This window comes from Mizuhopecten yessoensis, unplaced genomic scaffold (genome assembly GCF_002113885.1).
Source record: "Mizuhopecten yessoensis strain PY_sf001 unplaced genomic scaffold, ASM211388v2 scaffold2049, whole genome shotgun sequence".
NCBI classification, from domain to species: Eukaryota; Metazoa; Mollusca; class Bivalvia; order Pectinida; family Pectinidae; genus Mizuhopecten; species Mizuhopecten yessoensis.
This window is the reverse complement of record NW_018404352.1, coordinates 290487-310558: the sequence shown is the minus strand read 5'-3', so window position 1 is coordinate 310558 and position 20072 is coordinate 290487. Positions and strand designations below refer to the sequence as shown.

At 37.0% G+C, this 20072-nt stretch overlaps 1 protein-coding gene across 1 annotated transcript; it reads left to right on the top strand.

The window, feature by feature from the left end:
- Positions 1–14307: 14307 nt before the first annotated feature.
- LOC110444484 (cell wall protein DAN4-like) lies at positions 14308–19435 on the top strand. Its single transcript, XM_021488857.1, has 7 exons — positions 14308–14361; positions 15037–15123; positions 15448–15567; positions 17048–17595; positions 18178–18234; positions 18511–18684; positions 19424–19435. Exons 1-7 carry the CDS (start codon positions 14325–14327, stop codon positions 19433–19435), a joined length of 1035 nt encoding a protein of 344 aa, XP_021344532.1. The 5' UTR covers positions 14308–14324.
- The last annotated feature ends 637 nt before the right edge of the window (positions 19436–20072 follow it).

Genomic DNA, 20072 nt, shown 5'->3' with positions numbered 1-20072 from the left:
GAAATCCGGGGGCCGGGACGGTGTCGCTTGATATATCCACGACCACACCAGCAGAAGGAGTGTGTTGTTGTCTGCTTGCGCGTCAGGGGCAACGGGGGGCTCATTTATTTTTCACTTCAACATATTTTATTGACAAAAAAAGAATGTTACACTGTCAAAATGATTGGACAACAGGCTTATAGGCTATATAAGTCCTCTCCATTGGTGGTAGATATATGGACAGAATGGATTGATATTATAATTATAAAGAGTTTGCTTACTGTCAAGAATTAATCATTGGAAACGGGTAACATATTTGGCGTTAGAACCATTTTTTTTTAGACAAAATGTGACTTCAAAAATAAAGGTACAGTACTGTTCATTTCTAAGACCTCATGCAGCTGATGTAAAAAATATGATAAATACATAACTATTTAGTACCGGATACAATATGAATATGTACGAATTGGCCCGATGATTTAATTTCTGGTACATATAAAGTGTAATCAACATACATTTTATTTTGTGGTAATATATTTGTGTATCCATTATACTTGGTAATTAGTGTTATTTGATAACAATATAAATTGCTTAAAATTCCGATTATATTTCTTCTAGATATTGTCTATAGTTCTACTGCCAATTAACATAATTAAGAGGGCACTATAATGTAGCCTGTACGTTGTAAAATTGTACGGTGATCAATATATAGGTCAAAATTTAAGTTGCTACATCCATTTCTAAGTTGACAAAGTATGATATTACCCTTCCTTGATCCTTTATTTTTGAATGCAATTGAAACTCTTACATCTTCCTCTTCACTGACATTTGCCATGTTTATAACTTTCTTACGGAGGCTCCGTGCGAGTACGGCATGCTCTAGGTGTTTCCGTGGAGTACATGCGCTGTGTCTTACACGACACAGTTGCCGTCGTGAAGACTAAATAAATATAGATTTCATCATTACTATGCTTGTTTTCTGGTTTTCTGTTTGGACAAATGGGAACATGTAATGCGAAAAAAGTCGTTATTTCCAGGATTAATACCATTCCATCTGGAGCTTTTGTAATAATACCTGAAATTTGACAAATAATACATGACAATACATCTTTCGTATACTTTCATTGGTTGTACATTGACACATTTAACAACGTATACCGTTGAAAAAAATATCCATTTTGTGACGATTTTCCTTGTGTAGACATACTGACGTGTCATCATCGCTTGGCCCATTGTTCAATTGTTCTTCGTCATCTATTTTCAAATCGCATTTTGATCAAAATTTGGCTTGGCACTCTCTTAGGAGATTCCTGTGGCACTCAAAGGGTTAGTAAATAAAAATTACGATTTCATAAAAGTTTGGAAATATTGACCTAATTTCTGAGAAAAAAAAGAGGATATTGATTTGATGGTATTCTGTTTGTCTGTTATGCATTATTGCTAACCTCTGTGTAGTGCATGCCTTACATGTACAATTTGTCAGATTCCAATCCTAGTTTTGCTGAACTCTTAGACTGCCGAAAATTTGACTCGGCCAATTTCAAGTTTCTACAACTGTCCTGACAAGTGTGAAGTTTAATTATTATGACGTCAATGTATTGTTGACGCCAAGCTAATCTGGCGGCTCGAAAATTGCACGCTTATGCAAACAAATTTAGTTCTATAGCGTCACTTGTTTGGGAGGCGTTCGAAGTATTTGAAAAAAAAATCTGTGTAGTTTTGAATCACGAGTATACTCATAGTAATGTTATAAGTGATAACAAAGTTATCCATTTCTTACACTAAAAAACACTGCATTTCTGTACCGCTCTCCTTATCTAGCGCATGTCTATTGCAATGTCAACTTAATATTATATACCCAAAAGATAATTCTCGATCAATTTAGGGGTTAACTAAGAAAATAATACAGGTATTTGATAAAATCTTGATTATAGGAGATTATCGATTAACTTTAAAGATACTGTTTTCTCCCATCCTTCATAGGTGTGTCTTCCTTTTAAATTGGGAAATAACAGCTTGTCACCCCCTAAGGGGAGATAGCCTCGTGCCGATTAGCACGTGTTCAATTGTGACGTCATTAACATATGTCACCGGTAATTGTGACGTCATTACAAGTGAATGACGATATGCATACCCCATATGTGTTTTTATTTACAAGCATGGCAGACTACTGTCGTTGGAGTTGTGACTGAAACAATAGGCTGGGAGAAAAATAATCATCCCCTACCTTGAGGGTGTAACAGAGAAATCTCAAACCCTCGGGGTGATTTTTTGTTGTTTTCCAACCCTCGGCAGAGCCTCGTATTAAATAAATATTAAACTTAGAATGGCACGTTTCTGGAATAATTTAATCGATACGCGTAATGAAAGTAAACTCAGCAGTATATTGTTGAGATTGGCACTTAATTTACACGACACTGAATCATATTCTTTTAAATGGATTAGTAAAGTTAAAAGTATTTTTGATGAATCTGGTTTTTCATACATTTTTGAAAATAAGATATGTATGAATAATATGTTCTTTAAAAATCACCTTAAACAAAGACTTCGAGATCAATTTATACCAAACTGGTTTTCCGAAGTTCATAAATCGTCGAGAGGAGAATTCTACTCAATGTTCAAGTGTGAATTCGGTTTTGAAAAATATTTGATAAAATTGTCAGAAAATATTAGATTACCTATTACCAAACTACGTACGTGTAATTTGAAATTTCCCATTGAAACTGGGAGGTGGCAGAATATTCCAAAAGTAGATAGGATATGTAACCTTTGCCTTGAAAATATTGGAAATGAATTTCATTATCTTTTTACTTGTTGTAATGTGGAAGTGAAAAATTTACAAAGAAAATACGTTCCAAATTACTATCGTACAAATCCAAATGAAAATAAAATGAAAGGTCTTTTGTCAATATGTCACGAACAGTGTATTTCATTTTTATCTTAAATCAAAGCACTGATATGGGGTCACGGGTCATCAGAAAGGTTGCGCGTACACTGTAGGGCTGCAACGGTATATCGCGATTCTTTCTTGTGTATCGTATCGAATTGTTTTGTTTGCCTATCAGTACTTTAACTATCAATCGATTTTATCATACTCTAAAAATGTGTAATTATATTTACTGAATCCTTCATTAAAGATGTGGTGCACTGTGCAGTTATTCCCCAGAGTACTAGAAATTATAACAAAAATACATTTCAATAGCATATACTATTAAATTCTATGACAAAACTCGATAAAATTGCACTCAATCATTATAAAGTTGACATATTAAGCAAATATGTGTATTACATGTAATTATGTATCGATGTGTTTTTTTAACATTAAGACGCTCATTATCTATTCAAAACAAATGTTCATTCCCACAGTATAAATATGTACATGTATTGCAAGAAATCTATACATATTTTATTAGCTCAATTTTTACTCAGCCTGGGCACAAATTGAGATTTTCTTCAATTCCTTGCTCAGTGAAGTATTTTTTAATCAAATAAAGTAGACTGTGTGCTAGAGTTTGGCTTCTTGGTTCAACTATTTGATAAAAATAGAATTATAAGACTCGAAATAATTATAATCTTACTTTCTGTCTGCTCAGCATCAAGCCTAGATCAACATAGATGCATACCGTGAAATATTTGGTCAGGAGCATTTTGGGAGCGAGGGTTGAGTTTGACTTTGAGTTATTTTCAAGGTCTCCAGTTTCAAACGTGTTTAATTCTGTCAAAGACTTTTTTCTGAATAAGCAAGAGGTTAAGAGTCATATGATATTTGCCAAGCCTCTAGCTAGTGGGGAGGGCTATCAAGTTTGTTGCAATAAATGCCGTTGTTCGCATGGGTTAAATGGGTTAACCCTGAATAGGTCTAGATTTGTTACATTTTGCTAGTAACTTGCAGGAATAACACTTTCAAATCTGTTGAATTAGATGACCCTGACTAACTTTGAAGATCACCAGCTCTGGTGTAAATGTCCTCAAACATGGACATATCATGACAGTTTCCAGAGAAATAGTTCAGTATGACGTCATAAAGGTATATATTGACGTCATCGTCTATTTTTGGCGTATTTCCTGTGATTTTTTGAAGCGAAATATAGTGAGACTTTATGGAGAAACAATCTTATTCTACACTTCTCGATTAGTATATGTGTTAAGTATTGTCACAAACAAGAAGTAATCAAATCGGCCCCAAACGGCACCCGGCAGTTAAGGGGACATGTTAATCGGCCCAATCCTCCACCCCACCCCACCCTCACCCTTCTCGGCAGTTAATGGGACGATAAATCGGCCCAAATTGGCCCCTGGCAGTTAAAAGGTTAAAGTAGTCAACATGTTTACATATTTGTACGTATCCATGATACTTTTGATGTATGCCTAGTTAATTTGATCAGGTAATTTCTATGTGATAGGTTCCCTTACTGCCGTTTAATTCGAATAAAATATATGTTCCAATTAACTAATTACGTCATTCGGGACGAATGCTCCACGAAGAAGGGGGCAATGTTACGTTTCACCCATGTTATAAGACATGAGTCGATTCAGACACGATTTAAGAACTTATAGCTTCCCTTTTAATGTAAACGAAGTATGCCTATATCCTTCGTAGATTAAATAAGCGATGCGAAATTCCAGCAGAGAATCTTCAAATATGACGTCATTGCTCAATGCTGATTGGCTGATGCAACCCAGGCAGAAAGTATAAAAGCCGGTAATAGTGAAGCTGATTGCAATTCACGATACAAGGGAAGCAACTCGAGCTAAGGATATGTTTACTAAGATTTCAGACTACTAGATTTCTCCCAAAATACCGTCAATAGTGTTTATATAGCGGTAATGATTATCACATGATATTGTAAATAATACTATCTATTCTTTAATATTAAATGAACTAAGTATTTGTATTCAAGTGTTTGTCAACTTCTTTCAACTTCAAAGATACTGGACAGGAGCGAACCTGAATTTATGTAACCCGCTCTGTTTCCCTGTTTCTCCCATAAAGTGTTTGTTCACCACAACATATTGGCCAGAAATACGACGACGGGGTGGAAAACGTTACATATACTACTCACGTTTTGCTAAGGATCACTTTTTTTTTAGGGCATATATGTAAAAATAAATATTTTATTTGGTTTAAACTGAGATTAGTTTTGAAAAAATGATTGTTCTTTCAATTGATCAGCATGCAAAAATTCCAAAAATCGTAATTACTGTCGGAAAATGAGCCGCAGGAAAAGGGTAACCCTTAAAATTGGTAACAACGAGATTTTCACCAAAAAACTTAAATTGAACAAAATTCATCCTAAATAAACAAAACTCAATTACAGCTACACAACGTCTGCGCATGCCCCGAATGAGTTTGCGTATCCAGTTTTGTGGGATAGCGTTCCACTCAGCTACCAAAGCTGTTCCCAAATCCTGGAACGTTCTTGGCTGAACTTTTCTGGCAGAGAGTGCTGTCTGCAGCATGTTCCACACATGCCCAATCGGATTTAGATCCGACGAGCCGGCTGGCCGATCCATTCGTTGAATAGTCTCTTGCTGTAGATACTACTCAGTCATCATTGTTCTATGTGACCTGGCATTATCGTCAATAAGGATGAAGTCAGTGCCGATAGCGCCACCGTAGGGTCTGACAAAGGCATCGAGGATTTCATTGCAGTAAATCCGGGCCGTAACGGTACCATTATAGAAGACATGGAGGAATGTTGTCCCACGAAGTGTCATGCCTCCCCACATCATCACTGAACCTTCACCATATCAGTCATGTTCCACAACGTTACCTGCCTGGAACCTCTCCCCAGGTTGCCTCCATACTCTAACGCGCCTGTCGGTGAAGTCGAGACAGAATCTGGACTCGTCAGTAAAAATAGCCGGTTCCCATTCCTGAAAAGTCCAAGTGCTGTGAGCTTGGGACCGATCGTAAACATGGCGGGCAGTTAAGGGAACTCACATTGCTGGTCTACGTGACCATAAACCAGCATCATGAAGACGGTTCCTAACTGTCTGAGTGGCTAACCGGGTACCAGAAGCATTTAGGGGGTCGTTTCGTAAAGTTGTGGCAGTCTGGAACCTGTGACGCCGTGCCTGTATGAGCAAAACTCGGTCTTGGCGTTGCGTTGCAGCCATAGAACGCCCTCCAGCATGACGTCTGGAAGGGTTTCCGTTGGTTTGGAAACGATTTCACATTCTTGTCACCACACTTTGAGGCACCCCAAGGTCTGCTGCAACCTGACGTTGATACATGCTAGCTTGCAGCATTCCGATGCCCCTATTCATTTCACCGTCATTTAACCGTTGCCCGGTTCGTCTTTGTACCATATTAAAAAAGCACGCAAAGAATATTCATCAAATTGATTTCCTTAACAATTTGAACAAAGCCTTACTTAGACTAGCTTAGCTTTTGAAAGGGGTGTAAACGTGGAAAAGCGTGCACGCGCTTTTATGGTTGACTGAACACAGCCACACTGGACGATTTGAAAGGCTAACATATTCACCCAAAACAGTTCGGAAGGAAAATAAAATATCCTTTCTAACATTTTGATTTTTTTTTCAATATATAGGTGATCCTAAGCAAAATATGAGCTTTATGGAAAGAATGACTATCCTGCAAGTTGGGGATTTGCTTGTGCTTCTGCTAAAATGTTTTGTAGCCCGACTTCTGTTTTTCTGTCGATGTGATCATGTTACATATTATCTTTAACAAAATATCTGAAATATTTCATTTAAATGGTGTATGGTTGTTCAAACAATTTAAAGGAGAGAAAAAACAAACTAATCTGTTACCTTGAATGATTCATCATATTCGCCGTAATACATGCCCCTCACCTTATAAATGCCACTCCCCATTTATCGGAATAAGTTGAAATTATAAAGACCACCTCCTCTCCAGGCGTAGTCAATAATATCGTTCAATTTTGGTGAAACCTTGTATGTACAATGTATGTACAATGAACAAAAACTGAAGCTAAGTTCGAACTTGAGCAAAATCCGATCATAATTCATTAGCGTACACTGCTCTGATTGGTTAATTTCAAAACTTGAGTTTTCGCAAGTTAACTTCCTGAAATATCGTTCAATTTAAGACTTGGTATATGAAAGCCGAGCCTAAGTTTGAGATTGAACAAAATTCTCTTTTTTTGCGCACTCTTTTTTATCATACTATGCTCTGACCGATTTACGGTTGATGCACAATAAGATTGTCAAATATTCTACTATTCTGAATTACTTTTATACCACCGACTTCATTGTCTCATTTTAATACACAATATATTAGTGTATATCCTGTCAATTGTATTTACTACATTATTTTACTATTATCTTAAATTGTGTCATGCTGGTATTACCTAACTGCCATCTGATTGGTCGACAGTTTCCGCACAATCATTTTTTCCAAATATGACAGTATTCTAATGATACATGGTCAATATTTACATTTTGAATAATAAAATAAAAATATCTATTGTTATTGATGACAAACTTAATAAAGACCGGTAGGGCTTTATGGGAGCTTGCAGCAACAATGAATGTTATATGACCTTAACAATATTTTAGCAAATATTCATTACTTATATATACAATTTGAGTAGTTATGCTTTATTTAATTATTTCGAACAGTTCTTTTAACAACAAATTAACTGTTGATAACAATGAAATACATGACGTCACAATAGATATTGATGATGTTATAATAGCAAATGTTGTTATAACTTAGATTAACTTAGATCATTCTGAACGCAGGCATATACATTTGCCTCTATATTCAGATCACAGTCCTTCAAATAATAATTATATACATGTAATATAGTGTATGTGACATCACTCGGGTGTTATTGTAAACATCCTATCGCCAGTGTCCCAAAACTTATCAAGGCGATTTTTAAATTTTATAATATTCGGTGCTTAGACCACGATCTCGGGTAAGGAGTTCCAGCTGCTGACTACACGCTGAGTAAACGAGTATTTACGAACGTCTAATCTACTTCTTGATTTGTCCATGCAGCATGAATGCCCTCGAGTTCTTTTGTCTTGTTTAATTAATAGAAGCCCCGTTGATCCTGATGTATCATATATGCCTGACAATATTTTAAATACGTCGATCATGTCTCCCCTGTTCCTTCTATGGACTAATGATGGAATTTTAAGTCTATGCATTCTTTCCTCGTATGAAATATCCTTCATCCCTGGTAGTAATTTGGTAGCTCTCCGCTAAACGTTTTCCAAAAGGTTGATATCCTGTTGTTTGTATGGTTTCCAAACGCATGCTCCATGTTCCATGTGTGGTCGTACTAAAGCTTTGTATAACAGGCAGAATGTTTTGTTGTCCAAAAATGTGTAAGTTCTTCTGATGGCTCCAAGTACTCTATTCGCTTTATTTACTGCAGCTTGTATATCGCTTTTGAAATTTAACTTATTGTCTATAATTATTCCTAGGTCTTTCTCTTCAACTTCCTCCTTCAGCTTTACCGTACTCCTCATACCGTCCATATCGTTGTGAAAGTGTAGACCATTTGGATTTTTATCCTTTTCCAAATATAGTGCTTTACATTTATCTGGGTGAAAGTTTAGTAGCCACGTGTCCGACCATTGTTGCAGATTGTCAAGGTCCTTTTGTAAATCTCCCTGTTCTCTGGTATCCTTGTACAATTTGGTGTCATCTGCAAATAGCAGGGTTTTCGAATCATTTACTACATCGGGCAGGTCATTGCTGTACAGTACAAACAGTGATGGTCCCAGCACGCTGCCCTGTGGTATTCCACTTGTGACATGTTTCCACTCGGATACATGTCCATTAACACTTACTTGTTGTCGCCTTTCTGCCAAAAAATCCTTTATCCACGTTATTATATCTACTGACAATCCATATGCGTTTAGTTTGCTGATCAACCGCCTATGTGGAATAGTGTCGAACGCTTTCATAAAGTCCATATATACTACCTCAATGCTACCTCCTTCATCAATGATTTTTGTCCAGTCGTCTACAGTTTTGAGTAGTTGAAGAACTGTTGATCTTCCCTTTTCAATTCCAAATTGCTGAGTACTAAGAAGGTTGTTGTTTGTAAGGTGTTCCATAATCCTTTCCCTCACATTTTTTTTCCAATAGTTTGCATATGATACTAGTTAGACTAATCGGTCTGCAATTTCCTGCATAACACGTGTCCCTTTTCTTGAAAATGGCAGTGATTCTCCCCTCTATCCATACTGACGGTACATGGCCTGTACTTAATGATTGGTTGAATAATATCGTAAGTGGTTTAGTTATTACAGTTTCTAGTTCCTTCAGTATTTTTGGATGAATGCTATCTGGACCTTGAGGCTTGTTGGTGTTTAGACCTTTTATGAGTTCTTTCTGGTTGACCTCCTTGTTCAGACATTGTTGATTTATTTTTTTGATGGGTAGTTGTGGTATATCCCCTTCCGGTTCCTTTGTAAATACGCTGCTGAAGAAGTTGGCCAATACGTTAGCCTTTTCACCATCACTTTTGGCAGTGTGTACCACTTTGTCGTTTTCCTTTACGTGTAATTCGGATATTCCTGTCCTTGTTTTTGTTTTAGAATTAGCATATTTCCAAAATTTCTTGGGGTTTGTTTTTACATCTTAAGCGATATTTTGTTCCAGTTGTTTTTCGCTTTTGTAACCAAGTTCTTTACTTTGTTTCTTGCATTGACATATTCTGCATGTTTGATTTGATCCTTTGATTCCATGAATCTCTCCCAGCATCGGTGTTTTTTCTTAACCGCTTCCACTGTCTTTACATCTAATGGTTGTTTGTGTTTTTTCTTTCTTTTTGGGATATGTCTGTCTACCGCCAATAATAATTTACTGATGAATGTATTATAGTTTTCGTCCATGTTTACATTCTGTAGGTTATACTTAAGTTTCATGGTTGCACTGTTTGGTTTGTTATATTTACATAAAAATTGAAAGGCGATACATCCATGGTCACTTTTACCAAGGGGACTCTGGACATATAGTTTACCAACCATATTTTCCTCGTTTGTAAATATTAGGTCCAGTAAGCTGGGTTATTGGTTATTTCTTATCCTCGTTGGAACTTACACATGCTGAAATAGATACGTGTCCCTGATGGTTTCAATACATTTTATTTCAGTCTTGTTTTTATACTCTGTTGTGTAGTTGATATTTCTGTAATTGAAGTCCCCAATTATGAGTTTATGTGAATATTTGGCATTACCTGCTTACAGTAAAAGATTATTTAACTCATCATTATTTTCCTCTGTGCTGTTTGGGCTCCTATAAATACCTCCAATTAATAGTGTATTTCCTTCGGCCAAGTCAACGCTGACAAAAACATGTTCCTTGAAAGCAACTGACATACTCATTCTCGTTGCTTTTAGATCTGACTTGATGTACAGTGCTGTTCCTCGGATACCATTTCCTCCACAAAGGTTATTTATAAAAAGATCGTATCCTTCTATCGATAATTCTGGGATTGTTGGGGCGTATCTACTGTTCTTCGGCAATACCTCATTTATACCGATAACCATTATTTTGTCAGTATCAATTCACGCCTTAAGTTCTTCCAATTTATTTGTTAATGTATCCGAGTTTGTGGAAAAGCAGCCCAAATTATTCCTGTATTTATCTGAAATTGGTCTGGAATTGACATTTCTATCAGCTATTCCTGTAGTGTTCGCTCATTGTCTTTCTGTTTTGCCAGTCGGACGATCTTCCTGTTCCAAGGTGGGCCCCGTACTCGGAAAATATATTCCCCCGATACACAACGATCCTTCAGTTTTGCTCATCTCTCAATATATTTTCTTGTTCCTGTTCCTTTTTGGTAAGATCGTTGTTTATTCTTATGGTGGCGTATTTCTCCTCGTGTTTCAAGTTCCTTATATTTTTAAAGAAGGCTTTCTTGTCATCAACAGATACAAAAGATACTAACAGCGGTCTAGCCTTAGGTGGTGTAGCATTATCGTTGGTTTTCTCATATTTACCAAGTCGAATGACTCTTTGTACCTTGCCCTCATATTGAAGCTTGCACGTTGCAAGCAGGCTCTTAATTGTGACAATGTCTGCTTTCTTCCTGGCCGAACCGTCGTCTATCGTTTGCTCTTTAAACCCAAAACCAACAATGTTAGTTTCCCTATTCTTCCTCTCATTTATCTCGGCGATAACATCGACATCCTGCTGCGGTGGTGTATCCGTGGTAGGCTTTGACTGTTGTGCCTGTTCCGGGCATTTCACTGTCCCTTTCGTCAATTCCTCTTTCCCAATACTCCTGACCTGGGATTCGGTGCACAAATTTTCAATCCGCCTTCCAGAGATTTAATTTTTTTCTTCGTAAACTTCCATGATCTCCGCACATTTCTGTTCGATCTGGAGTACAGCGTGAAGGTCTCTCTCAACTGTAACTCTATATGGCGAGCAGAACCACATTGAGTCTGTGGATTCGGCGAGCACGGTGTATTCGTTTACGTTCTTGTCCAAACACTGGCTACAATAGTGATCCCGGCATCTCCGGCACGCCAAAGCCTTTCCGTTGTGTTCAGGGATTTCCTTGCACATCTTGCATGTGACCCCATCCGATGTTAGAGAGAATGAATACTAGGAAGGCTTTCCTTTGCTACTAGATCTTGTTTGACGCGCCTCCTCGTCCGCTTGGTTTTTGTTGACATGGCGGTCGCGAGGGTCTCCGGCCTGTAGCGACATCCCGTATTGGCGGTTTTTGAGACTTATATCGGCTCAAGCAGGACAAAATCACAGCTGTGTGCTGGTTATGCCCGGTGGAATGTCCGTGTAAACTTATTCCGAGGTTCTGGTTTAATGTACGACTTAAACTTGATGTTTTTATCCCCAACCTGTCGCATCAGAGAACAATCGCGTCCGTTGCCAACCGATGACGTCACAGTCTCATAACAACATTTGCTTTCGTAATGCATAGTAATGGACGGATGCAGAGCAGATGTAAATATATACGCATGAAGTAATTAAAGATTAAACATGACAGTACATTTGATAGTATTGGTATACTGTCTGCAATTGTATGTATAAAACCATAAAACAAGAAATTGCTGAATCATAAAATACATGTAGATTTATTGATATAAACCTCTCACAATACAAAAACATAACCCTTTATATTTGCATAATGCATTTTCAATGAAAATAGAGAAATCTGTTGCTCAACACGGTACAAATATAGTACATGTATTTATATTTATATTTGGAATACCATGAGAGTTTGGTCCCAAAAATCTCTTGATTTCCCAATATTTTTTTATCTTAGATATAATCTTGCCACTGGGAATGTCAATATATCAATTTGAACAAGTTATCAAAGTTGTTTTTGGTCTTCAGCTATGATTTTTTTTTTATATTTAATTGGGCAATCTGAATTTTGAATTGTTGGTGAAGTATTCACCCAATAGTTCTATAGCCAGCATTCTCTAATCAGTTCAGAAAAAAAGATGGCGAACAGCTGTTACTATATTCTTGCAGCATCAAAAAATGTTTCTGGGGTGGATATTGCGGTATCTGTGCTGCTGTAGCAATCAAGTGAAGAGGCACTATAAATAATGCCGTTGGAAGCAAGGTTCCACTGCAAACAGAACACAATACATCTCCAGCACACACGAAGGCATACACACATAAGGAGATATTAGCCAGGTGGCATATAACTAGTAGTTGGCGCATGATAAGGCAGCTCCTGCGAATTCCTCGAAATTGTATTGATTGATGTATATGCTAATTGTATTGATTGTATAAGTTGTATATCTATATACTGTAAAGCACGTTAGAGTGGCTTATTCTAGCTAGATAGGGCGCTATATCAAATATGGTATATTCTCATGATTATTTATTTATATAATGTATATCAACGCTATTATTTGCATACTGTTATAACTGTAAATTATAAGAATTGCAAATAGGTAAACCAATATAGGGTACACTGGTAGTTTTAAGACCGCGATACAGCGAGCTGTATTTGCAATTATGCAAAACAGTATACTTGAACACGTATGCTCATCCCCACCCCATCCTCGAAACACACGTCTAGAAAAGATACGTACCGTTGTTAAAAAGAACTTTCCATGGAGCCTGGCTAAACCAACCCACTACACTGCCTGAATGTAAATGCGGTGTCTGTAGCTTGAAGTAACATCTTATTCAATATATTTCATATTGACATACCATGTTAATAGTATATAGTATCAACTCAGTATATTATATGTCGAAAAATCATATTAATAGCAATAATTCAATATATTGTATGTCGTCGATATATCATGTTAACAACAGTTACTCGGTTTATGGTATGTCGACATATTATGAATATCATTAATCTTATCTCAATATCCACCATATCGTGTTCCATAGTTCTTCCTTCATATACTGAATAAGCAAAAGTTGGCATACTTACATCAATTAAATATCTCAAGATATATTACCTGACATAACAGGAAAAATGTTGGTATCTCGAAATATTTTGTGTTGTGATGTATATTAATAATTCTATATCTAATGGCAAATATACGCTTCCGTAGATATGTAAACAAAACAAGGAGTGAAATACTAGTGTTAAGCGATGGCATTAATTAAACACAACACCAAGTTTTCAAGTTTCAAGTTGTATTCTATACTCATGTTACACGTATACGTAAATAATAACAACCTGTTTCAATAACTCTTGCAGCAAACTTATTTGGCATATTAAGTAGCTTCATTACGTTTTTTTTATAAATCTACTTACTTTTGTTAAAAGTACTGTGTTTCATATTGAGAACATTCCTTTCATTTTGACATAAGAATGGTTGACATTATAATAATTTGATATATAAAGTTGTCTAAAAGCTACAACAGATACATTGGTATAAATAGTAATATTTCGTCCCAAACACAGTTACTACATATATAGAGAACATGACCTTTCCAAGGTGCCATGCACGCGTCTTATACAGAAGACATACGGAGTCAATATCTAATTAGGTCCGGTGTTTACAGATGACCATCTCTCTGTTAAGTACGCATTATATCATTGTTTAAATCTCACAAAGAGGTTCACCTACGCGAAAAGTTGACCTTGGGCATTCTACATTTACTGTACTACAACCAATTATGTCTTGTCAATCACAGATGTAATAGATAATATCACAACAAAAGAAAACACTGAATTGCCTAACTTTCTCATTACCCTACACATAACAAATATAAGTTATACAATGGAGACAAACTTGTAATTGACATAACCGTACAGGTCGAGGTATAGGCCTAGTATTACATTAATGAAATAGATACACCGTTGTTAAGATATGCTAGCACATTTGATTTGGAATAGAGAAGATCAGTACCGTTTGGTATACAGTAACAAACCATACATTCATCCAAAATGAGATGGCTGATTCTGATTCTGGCGCTTCCTGTCGGTGAGTGTTATTTTATTATTACATATCTTGTAATTATTAAACTTCTCTGCGTATTTGACAAAATGTTCTTTGGCAAATACAATGTTTGATGTAATCATCAATTTGGATTTTGTTACAAGAAAAAGAGATTTATAAAACTTTCAATAATTATACTCTATTGATGAAATATTGGTGTTTCTATTTCTTGGTTTTTACCTGTTATGTGAAAACAAAACGTTCTTAACTTCACGAAATTCTATCACTTTCGTTTTGTTATAAAACAGCACTATTAAGTTTGGATCAAAGCTTTAATAAAGGCTTTACTCTTCTGTATAAAGCTTTCATATAGACAAACTGAATTTGGGGAATTGATTTATATTAAGGAACTCGAGTCTAATGATGCCAGAGAAGGAAATAATATGGAACTTCTTTTTGAAATTGATTTCAAACTTTATTTGTTTTCGTGATATAAGCGATAACTTTTATTAAACATAATGCCAACAGTTGTTTGTAATTCATAATTAAAGTGATTTTTATTTTATAACAAAACAACTTATATTAATGTTTACATTTCATATAAGCGATAATTTTTATTACAGTTGATGTTAACTTTCATGGTAAAACATTCGTTTTGATAAAGATGTCACGGGTGTTCTAAATATTGTCTTTTTCCTTTACTTACCGTGACTGCGACAGCTACCGTATCAATCACACCCCGTAAAACAAGTACATTGCTACGATCATCATCATCAGAACCAAGAAGACTGACAAAACCTATACCAGGTAAGTCTCCTGATAAAGAGCGAGTATTTATCACAGCAGAGCGTTCACTGTCTCACTGCTAATCAGCTGAACTTATTAATCTAATTATGATACAAATCATAATATAATACAAATAAACTAAATCCGTGCATAAGGTAAAATAGATATATATCTATTTATAAATATTAAAATTGCCATTTGCCAGCTAACAAAAACGTACGAGGTTCTGTCACCATACAGCCCATCGTGCGAGCAGACAATAGCATTGTTTAGTTTCGACATCATCCGACAAGAGTGATTTATGAAAACTGATCTATGAGAAAACAATTATTGGTTTCGTTTCAGGTTTGGCTGCGTGTGCTTTTGGATATAATCACTGTGACGTGAATTCATATTGCATAAAAACTCAAACATCCTACCGCTGTCAGTGTAAAGTTGGATACATTGGCAATGGCCGTTCATGTGGTAAGTGTTTTTTTCTATGTAACTTCAAGAAGAGGCAAATAAACTTAATATTGCAAATATCACTATCACAGCGTACCATAATCACAGTATTTTCTTTCTTTCAGTGAGCGTGAAATAGTGTTTGAGCGTTTTTCTTTGTGTAGTTAGTTAGTTTAGATAAGACTAGGCTCGCGTCAACAGCAAGTATAGATCAATATGCATTACCTTGTTAATTATTAAATGTAAATGTTACCGACGATCACAAAATGAAACTATAGTCGTGTCTTTCGTGCTGATAAAATATCCTTTTTTGTTAATTTTGAAGACCTCCAAAAGAATTATTTATCCTGAAAAACTGTCCTCAAAAAGGTTTAATGCTATCTGCAGGCTTGCAGTTTAACCACTTTTCATTCATGTACCATATACTAAGCGGAATAAACTATTTCGTCCTTTCGTGACATGTATGAGAACGTTTTTTTCCAAGATTATTTTGGAGTTTGATTTATGGAAAACATAATAAAAACTAAGCTAAACCAAAATAAACCGAGGATAATTGTGTAAAACTTAATTTAACCATGTAATGTATTTATGTTTGATATGTGAATGACCTGTAGGGTACGTACTCTGTCACCCTTTTCAAACAAAGAAGCGTATGTACACAAAGATGTTAAATATATACGAATTTGCAATATAAATTCGACGTCGATTTGGATACGCTATAACATGTTGTACACTCAGTTTTTATACATGTACGAAATGTGAAACAATTTAACAGTGCAAAATAAAAGGGGGAAACAAGAAAAGACAAATCAAAGAAAAGAACAAAATGAAGGTCAAGTTGACATCCCGTATATAAAAGTAATATTCGCAAACACATCGAAGATATAACGGGGTCATGGCATAGCAACAGAATTGAAGCCGCACAGGGCACTTAATTATATCCTTGTAGACCACAAGGATAGAACACCTAAAGAACACCGTTTCAGAATGGATTTGACCTAGATTTACATGGCGTTGATAAAGCCACGGTCAAATCTTACGGTCACACACGTAGTTGACCGTAGTGGAGGATGACCGTTATTGACCGTAGTAGAACGTAGGTGACCTGAGTTAGACGTATTAAACGTTGTAAGTCGTAGTTTCTTTCTTTTTTTGATCATATTTTTGTCCTCATTTTTGAAAATAAATGGAGTTCAAAATACGCTTTTCCCTAAACTTATATGCTATCTGGTTACCAAGAGTAACGCGTCCACGAAAGAATGTAGAGGTAAACATAAATCAAAGCCAGAAAAAAAAACATTAATTTTCCTGATCACGTCGTGCTAAATTCTATAATATGTGTTTTGCTACTTCGTATTTGTTTTTAATATGTTAGTGATATAACAAATCGTCTGGCTAAATAAAAACGGTAAGATTTCCCCAAACAGCAAACCCGTCACCTACCGCGATATTTGCTAACATGTTACAAATATTTTAACAATAAAACATCTCTTTACTATAGATCGACCTTCCACCTATCGTCCTGTTGGTCTTCTTGGACAAATCATCAGATCATCCGATGTGTCAGTACAAAAAATGAGTTATCGATCAATCAAGTCAGAGGTAATACCGTTGTATCGTCAAGATAAACCATGTGGCCCATTCGGCTGTGACAGGCCGTATCCAACACCAGGCCCTACGACATACCCAACACGTGGATCATCGAGCTCGTACCAAACGTCGCCTACGACGTCAACCACGACATCGCCTACAACGTCATCAACAACAACGCCTACTACGACAACGACAACGCCTACTACGACAACAACAACGCCTACATCGACAACAACAACGCCTACTACGACAACTACAAAGCCTTCCACGACAACAACAACGCCTACCTCGACAACAACAACGGCTACTTCTACTACTACAACGGCTACTACGACAACAACAACGCCTACTACGACAACAACAACGCCTACATCGACAACAACAACGCCTTCCACGACAACAACAACTCCTACTACGACAACAAATACGCCTACAACGACGACAACAACGCCTACTGCGACAACAACAACGCCTTCCACGACAACAACAACGCCTACAACGACAACAACAACGCCTACCACGACAACAACAACGCCTACAACGACAACAACAACGCCTACAACGACAACAACAACGCCTACATCGACAACAACAACGCCTTCCACGACAACAACAACTCCTACTACGACAACAAATACGCCTACAACGACGACAACAACGCCTACTGCGACAACAACAACGCCTTCCACGACAACAACAACGCCTACAACGACAACAACAACGCCTACCACGACAACAACAACGCCTACATCGACAACAACAACGCCTACAACGACAACAACAACGCCTACATCGACAACAACAACGCCTTCCACGACAACAACAACTCCTACTACGACAACAAATACGCCTACAACGACGACAACAACGCCTACTACGACAACAACAACGCCTTCCACGACAACAACAACGCCTACAACGACAACAACAACGCCTACCACGACAACAACAACGCCTACATCGACAACAACAACGCCTACATCGACAACAACAACGCTTACCACGACAACAACAACGCCTACATCGACAACAACAACGCCTACATCGACAACAACAACGCCTACTACGACAACAACAACGCCTTCCACGACAACAACAACTCCTACTACGACAACAACAACGCCTTCCACGACAACAACAACTCCTACTACGACAACAACTACGCCTACAACGACAACAACAACGCCTACCTCGACAACAACAACACCTACTACGACAACAACAACGCCTACCACAACAACAACGACAACGCCTACAACGACAACAACAACGCCTTCCACGACAACAACAACTCCTACTACGACAACAACAACGCCTACTACCACAACCACAACGCCTACTACGACAACAACAACGCCTACTACGACAACAACAACGCCTGCAACGACAACAACAACGCCTACCACAACAACAACGACACCGCCTACAACGACAACAACAACGCCTACCACGACAACACCTCCGCCTGCAACGACAACAACAACGCCTACCACGACAACAACAACCCCTACCACGACAACGCCTACTACGACAACAACAACGCCTGCAACGACAACAACAACGCCTACCACAACAACAACAACCCCTCCCACGACAACAACAACGCCTACTACGACAACAACAACGCCTACCACGACACCAACTCCGCCTGCAACGACAACAACAACGCCTACCACAACAACAACAACGTCTACTACGACAACAATAACGCCTACCACGACAACAACAACGCCTACCACGACAACACCAACGCCTACCACGACAACAACAACGCCTATTCCGACAACAACATCGCCTATTCCGACAACTACCCGACCGACAACGACATTGTTATAGTTAAATACAAAATGTTACCTGAAACTGAGATGAAGTGTATTTCTTCTTAATTTGTGACGATTTCTAAGCGGGTCGCTTATTTCTCGCATATGATAGAGCGCTGGATTTCTGAGGGAACAGACGACAGACCGATATATAAAAACGGATATTAACAATTTAATTTTCAAACATCTGGTTAATCCAATGTCAAACGGACGAATAATTATACATATGTAATACAGAAATCAAACTTTCATAATTTAATAATGATATTAGTTATACCAATGTAACTACAGATATCTACACTTAACAATGAAATATAGAAATCTCATCGCTTTCATCCGCGTTTGTCTTTCTTTGGCTTCACAATCAGATATGTTTACATACGTTTTAAAAGTATTTTGAATTCATTATATTGACGAAGTGACGGAAATTTAAGGACATAAAATGTTTAATTGGTTGCTTTTAGATCACTGCATGATTATATTCAAGATGAAAATATGCTTTAACTATTATCCATTGAACCATGGAGCTGATATTTTGTACTTAAAACTAATACTTTTCTTATCATAGATATTTTGTTTCCCTATTTTACATAAATGATGACATAATTATGTTGACATGTTGATGTGACATGCACGCCTCAAACAAACAATTACATCCTTACGTCATATACCAATTAATATCGACACAATACTACGTCATCTGTGTATAAATGTCTGTGTTATCTTGCGTCACAGCCTAAAATAGATGTCAGTCTATCCTTATATATCTTATTAAGGTTTTAACGTGATCGGTATGTCATTATGTTTTAACGTGAGATAAAAAGTTATAACAAAACAGTACATAACTGCATTAAAACGAAATGGCAAACGTAGAACTCACATTCAATATACAAAAAACAGCATTTCACTTTCGTTTTCTGCAACCCTGGAATATGTCATAGCAAAATTAAAGGCACGCGGCTAGCTATTTGAAAAAATCTGACCAATCGTTAGGCTGATACATATCCATTGAAGATTACAAAGGAGTCACACTTAAAAGCCAGTAATGTCTTACCGTTACGCGACCGCGAGATACTTTTGATGTACATGATAGGATTGAACAAGTCTTCTTAT